This window comes from Gadus chalcogrammus, chromosome 21, assembly GCF_026213295.1.
Source record: "Gadus chalcogrammus isolate NIFS_2021 chromosome 21, NIFS_Gcha_1.0, whole genome shotgun sequence".
Classification (NCBI taxonomy): domain Eukaryota; kingdom Metazoa; phylum Chordata; class Actinopteri; order Gadiformes; family Gadidae; genus Gadus; species Gadus chalcogrammus.
This window is the reverse complement of record NC_079432.1, coordinates 1558165-1564839: the sequence shown is the minus strand read 5'-3', so window position 1 is coordinate 1564839 and position 6675 is coordinate 1558165. Positions and strand designations below refer to the sequence as shown.

General features: G+C 52.2%; 1 protein-coding gene across 1 annotated transcript; it reads left to right on the top strand.

Annotated features, from left to right (window-relative positions):
- Positions 1–1327: 1327 nt before the first annotated feature.
- On the top strand, positions 1328–2482 carry LOC130374859 (5-hydroxytryptamine receptor 1B-like). Its single transcript, XM_056581836.1, has one exon. The coding sequence runs from the start codon at positions 1328–1330 to the stop codon at positions 2480–2482; it is 1155 nt and encodes a 384-aa protein (XP_056437811.1).
- Positions 2483–6675: the final 4193 nt, after the last annotated feature.

Sequence of the window (6675 nt, the reverse complement as noted above, 5' to 3'; positions counted from 1 at the left end):
GTGGTCACGTTTCTACGCGTTAACCTTTTTACCCACGCTTCACTTCCGGAAGCAGAATAAATAGAAAATACAAAAATTTGATTGAAAATATTTGTAGCAAAATATTATTTTCGCCATATTGTTTAATTGGTTTGCTCTAAATAAAATAAACCTTTTGACTTAAAATTAGGCTTTTCGATTTTTTTCTGTTTATAAAACCACATTATTATAAATATTACTTCTCCTTGCGACACAAAAACAACAGCAGCACATGTTGTGTTTACAATTGCGCAACTACCGTCCCAATGAGGGTGATAACAGATGGACATGCGCATTGGGCCCTCTCCGTGGTCCTGGGGTTGCGCGGCCTCGCGGCAACAGTTGCTGTCCATCACAAGAGGCTGAATCATTAAACCCCGGGGCTTTATGACCCAGCAGGAGGGCTTTGTGTGGAAGAGGTCTACTTCAATAAGACAGAGAAACGATAAGAATAGAGCAGAGCAGAGCAGAGCAGAGCAGAGCAGAGCAGAGCGAGAGAGCGAGAGAGAGAGAGAGAGAGAGAGAGAGAGAGAGAGAGAGAGAGAGAGAGAGAGAGACGGGGTGGGCTGCCAGTATAAAAACAAGTGTCAAGCTTCTCTCGCGCACTGAACTTCTGGAGTGCGGCGCGTCTCGTGTCGCTGCGGGAGCGTCTCTGGGACGCGGACATGTGCACGCGCGGTGAGGATGTAGCGCCGCCCGTCATCAGTCCGCCGGCAGAACGCCGCGGGTCGCGTGGGAGCAGGACACTGATGGACATCGGAGCTTCACTTCGGGTCGTTTGCGTCAGGATCAAAAAGCGATGCGGACGCTGAAGTGTGGAAGTTAAATCAAGAGACGTTTTCAAAGAAGAGGAGGGTTGGGGGGGGTGGGGTCTTCAGAAAAACCTCCTCTGTTGGCTTTATGGTTCAGTGTCCGATGCGCGCGGAGGACCCGTAGACCCGTGCGTAACGGGAGGAGAGCGCGCCATGGCTGAGTAGCGCGGGTGGACGTTGCAGGGGGATCCCGGTGCGTGTGCGCGCGTGTGTGTGTGCGTGTTCGTGTGTGTGCGTGCGTGCGTTTGTTGGTGTACGGGCGTGTGTGTTGTGTGTGTGTGTTGGTGTTTGTGAACACACGTGTACATGTGTGCGTGAGTGCGTGAGTGCGTGTGTGCATGTGTGAGTGCGGCTGAGTGCGTGCGTGTGTGTGTGTGTTCGTTTCGTGTGTGTGTGTTCATTTCGTGTGTGTTGGTGTGTGCGGTGTGTGTGTGTGTGTGTGTCCCGCCTCCCCCGGAGCTCCATGCTGGGAGGGTCCGTGCGGCCGTGGCCGAGGGATGGAGCGCCCTAGCCCACTCCCGCCTACGTCCGTCCCGCGCGGGGACCTCATGAACCTCAGCGCCGCCAACCACTCGCTCAACGCCACGTTCCCGCCGGACGAGGCGGCGGACGCCAGCGTCTCGCTGCAGGTCTCCCTCGCCCTCACGCTCTCCCTCATCACCTTCGCCACCACGCTGTCCAACGCCTTCGTCATCGCCACCATCTACCAGTCCCGCAAGCTGCACACGCCCGCCAACTTCCTGATCGCGTCGCTGGCGGTGACGGACCTGCTGGTGTCCATCCTGGTGATGCCCATCAGCGCGCTGTACACCGTGTGCCAGACCTGGACCCTTGGCCAGGTGGTGTGTGACATCTGGCTGTCCTCGGACATCACCTGCTGCACCGCCTCCATCCTGCACCTGTGCGTGATCGCGCTGGACCGCTACTGGGCCATCACGGACGCCGTGGAGTACACCAAGCGCCGCACGCCGGCGCGCGCGGCCGGGATGATCGCCACCGCCTGGGTCATCGCCATCTCCATCTCCCTGCCGCCCTTCTTCTGGCGCCAGGTGAAGGCGGAGGAGGTGACCACCTGCAACGTCAACACGGACAACGTCTTCTACACCATCTACTCCACCTTCGGCGCCTTCTACATCCCCACCTTCCTGCTGCTGGCGCTCTACGGGCGGATCTACGTGGAGGCGCGCAAACGCATCCTGAAGCAGTCGCCCAGCAAGCCGGGGAAGCGGCTGACCTCGGCGCACCTCATCACCGACTCGCCGGGCTCGGTGGCCTCGAGCACGTCGCTCAACTACGGCACCAACGACACCTCGTCCTGCGACACGGTCGCCTCGGCCAATGTGGGCCAGGTCAAGGTCACCGTGTCGGACGCGCTGCTGGAGAAGAAGAGGATCTCGGCGGCCCGGGAGAAGAGGGCCACCAAGACCCTGGGGATCATCCTCGGGGCGTACATCGTCTGCTGGCTGCCCTTCTTCATCTACACCCTGGTGGTGGCGGCGTGCGACGCCTGCTTCTCCCCGGAGCTGTTCGACAGCTTCACCTGGCTGGGCTACCTGAACTCCCTGATCAACCCCATCATCTACACCATGTCCAACGAGGACTTTAAGAGGGCCTTCCACAAACTCATACGCTTCAAGTGTTGCCGGGCGTGAAGCCCCCCCCCCCCCCCCCGAGAGGATCGCGCGCCGTGGTCCGGCCGTCACCCACCGTGAGCAGGCGGTGGGCTGTCGGTGGGCCGCTGCCTCGTCCGGCGACATGAGGTGGTGACCATGTTTTGCGCATTTGGGGCGGATCGCCCCAAATGCGCAAAACATGGTCACCACCTGACGTTCTGTGGAGTGCGCCAATGCCAAGGACCTCGTTTCTGCTGTCCGCGACCGTGGGAGTACAGAGTGCGTGCTGTGTGGACCGGAGGACCAGATCTTTAGCAGGGCGGGACCTGGAGAAGAACCACCGCCCGCCCGGAGCCTCACCCAACGTGTGGTTTGAGGCCCGCGGTCCTGTCCTCCGCGGTCCTGTCCTCCGCGGTCCGCTGCGACACGGGGAAGCCCGCGGCCATTTTGAAGCCCGAAACGACGTGTTGGGAATACGGAGAGGGAATGCTGTCGTTGTAGGGAGTACGGCGAGCACACAGACCGTGGTGAGGGAGGCGCCCAGAACCCTTTAACCAGGGGCCCTCTCAGTCAGCTGTACGGACAGTCGGGGGCCGCAGGACCTCTATCTTCCTGGTTCCACGGAGCCGTGAAGAACAAACGTCTGAAGGACCTCGAACTCCCCCGCCTCCGCGGTGGTGGAGAAAAAAGACTAAGAGAACACATTGATTGGTTGATTTATCTGTTGATTCCTACGTCCTTCCGGGGAAATGCTGGTGCCTACAAACATTTATTCTAATGACTTTCATTTAGAGCTAGATTGAATTTAGATTTCATGTTTTGGTTTTTCGTTTTTTCTTTTACACAACGCTGTCTTTGTTTGTTGTTTATTTCAACACTGGGCTCTCAGAGAGTAAATGTGCCAAACTTTTTTGGACCGTGCGCTTTTTATTTAGTGTATAAAGGAATATATCGGACAGTCGTTTTTGATTTTCTGGGTTTTATGCGCGTTGTGTGAAGGGACCACTTTGAAAGCAAGCCCTGATGAAAAAACTAACAAAAACAAACAAACACGAAGCCCGCTGACCCTTGTGAACAAGGCCTTCTTGTAAATGCCATGATCTTTACCTTAAGAATAATGTTGATGTTTCCATATTCCATAGTGACCTGCTTTAGCCTCGAAAGTACCACCAAACGTATGGGAGATCGATGGTAAACAAAAATATGAATATTTTTCACCATATTTCTGTTTGTTCGTTTATAATAATAAGTCATGTGCTGCTTTCCATCCATGGCTTCTCTCCTCTATCTTCATTCTGGAAGAAACAATAATAATTTATCAACAATAATAATAATAACGTGAACAACTCATGTTTGAGTGAAGCACTGTTGCTACTGAAACGGACGACACAAACATCTGCAAAAAAAAAAAGAGACATGTAAAAATATAAGATTTTATCAAATGACGCACACTGGAAATATTCATGCAGCCATCTAATGCTAAAGGAGGGAAGGAAGAGGGAGAGAGGGAGTACAACTGCAAAAATAGACATTAACCTACTACTGTCATCAGAAGCACAAGACGTGGCCGTAGATCCAGGACAGGAGTCCCAGCGCTGCCGCTCTCGGCTAAATCACACAAAATGGCCGCCAAGATGATTTGGCAGTTGGAACCGAAAGCATTCCGTGTCTGTAAAAGAAAAACAACACAACTAGAATAACTAGCGAGATGGGAGCTGTAGAGTTGCTGGTGAAAGATGGCAATGACTGTTTGTCAGTGATGGCCACTGTTGTAATAGCGCTGTGTAGAAAAGTGGAGGTAATATGGGGAAAAGCACAAGTTCATACACTAATTGTAAAGTAAGCTATTTGACACAATAGCCTCTAGCCTTTGCCGGGCTGCGTGAACCAACACATATCAGGAATATTATTATACATGGAACCCGAACAGTGTCGGGTCCATTGGGGGGTTCAGTCTTTCAGGAACAGTGAAAAGCATTGCTGTCAAGTGACCATTTGCTCCTTGTGATCCCATTGGCTGATGGCTGTGTCACTCAGAAGGAGATTGCACCGTCTGAATTTGCTTCTGCTTTGGAAAAATGCTGTTTTCCTCATAGTGATGCACTGTAACTTGCTTTTACTCAGCAGATTCACAAAAAAGACACTGCTGCAGAAATGTATATATATTTATACATATATATGTATATATATATATATATAAATATATGTACACATATATACATAAAAGGTCTATGGAAATCAGAAAGCAATGAATATTTCCTTGGAAAATAAAAATATATATATCTTGGCTCAAGCTGTTCTTTGTATGTTCCCCTCCCTCCCTCCCTCCCTTCCGCCCTCCCCCTCTCCATCACTGTTTCCACCCTGTCCATATCGCCATAACAACGAGCCAGAGGTGTCCCCTCCCCTCCGCCCCCACGGCTGTGGCTGACGCTGGGCTGTTGTCGGTCGATCCTCCACGTCCGGCCTCCACGTGGCCTTCACACGTCTCCTCAGGCAGCCGTGGATCTACAGACGGCTTACAGAGGACGGGGAACAGCCGTCCCTCACAGAGGAAGAAGAGCCGTGATCTGGAGGAGCAGAATGAGGGGCGGGCAGGCTGTCCCCCCCCCCTCCACACAGGGCTATGAATGAAGGGGCCCCGGCAGACCCCTTTCAGCCCCGGTCGGTACAGCCTTTAGCGCCGCCTCGCTACTTGAGCCGTCATGCAGGCCTTGGTTTCCAGAGGGGGGAAGGGGGGGGGGGAAGGGGGGAACAGGAGCCAGCGGATTCATGTTCGTCTCACCACAGCTGCCCGTTGAGCACCGTTGACTACGATTGGAAACACCTCGGCACACTGGACACACACACACTCTGCACGGTCACAGGGTGTGTGTGTGTGTGTGCGTGTGTGTGTGTGTGTGTGTGTGTGTGTGTGTGTGTGTGTGTGTGTGTGTGTGTGTGTGTGTGTGTGTGTGTGTGTGTGTGTGTGTGTGTGTGTGCGTGTGCTTGTGTATGCATGTCAAAAGTAATTTAATCTATCTACCTTTCCGTTGTGGACCACTTTGATGCACACACACACACACACACACACACACACACACACACACACACACACACACACACACACACACACACACACACACACACACACACACACACACACACACACACACACACACACACACACACACACACACACACCATGCAGAATGGGTCTTCCTGCTCAGGCTGAATGAACCTTTTGGATGGAAATAGACGAGTGGTGAGAGGAGATAAGTCACATCGAGCCGACGTACAGATGGTTGATTCTGAGAATGAGGTCGCCCCTTCCTGTACCTCGCAGAGAGTGGAAGCTGTCAACCATTTTGCGGCACAAAATCAAATGTCTGTTCGATCCGTAGCCCAGAGGAGAAGATGGCCGCCGTCCAGACAGGTGTGCATCTGTTGACGACAGCTAGACCCCGGTAATGGAGGTGACAGGCTTCAAGGGCTTGGAGATGAATGGTCTTATTCATCGTAGTGCCAGGCACCAAATGAGATTAAATTACTGAGGGATAAAATAACTCCTCTCCAGCTTTGAGGAGATACAACATTTTTCAGCTCATGCATTCATAGACAAAATGACCTGTAATTAAAAACTTTAAATTGTACTTAAATAAATAATTACTCATTTAATTCCTGCTTCAAAACCCCCTTGTGTTTCTGTATACCATATCACAAATATATATAGCTAGTCAACCCAGCATACATAGCTAGCCTACCATGCTAACTTAGCTTGCAGACCTAGCCACCAGTGCTTCGGCTAGCCTGCCCAGCTAACTTAGCTTGCAGACCTAGCCAAAAGTGCCGTAGCTAGCCTACCCAGCTACTTTAGCTGGCAGACCTAGCCACCAGTGCCTCAGCTAGCCTTCCCAGCTAATTTAGCTAGCAGACCTTAGAACCAGTGCCTCAGCTAGCCTACCCAGCTAACTTAGCCAACAGATCTTAACACCAGTGCCTCAGCTAGCCTACCAAGCTAATTTAGCTAGCAGACCTAAACAACAGTGTTTCGGGTGGCCTACCCAGCTTACCGAATAATTCCTGCAAATAAACGCATCCTTAACTCAACGCACCTTCCACCCCAGAAGTAGATGAGCAGCTAACGATTGCGTCAGCACATGCGCTAAAACTGTTCCCTAGTGTTCACACAGTGTTAGCGTTAGCACACACCGCTTTGGCTATGTACAAGTTGCTTGGTTTTTACATTTCAC

Excerpts from the sequence above, each read along its gene's own strand:
- LOC130374859 (XM_056581836.1), top strand. The coding sequence starts at position 1,328 with ATGGAGCGCCCTAGCCCACTCCCGCCTACGTCCGTCCCGCGCGGGGAC.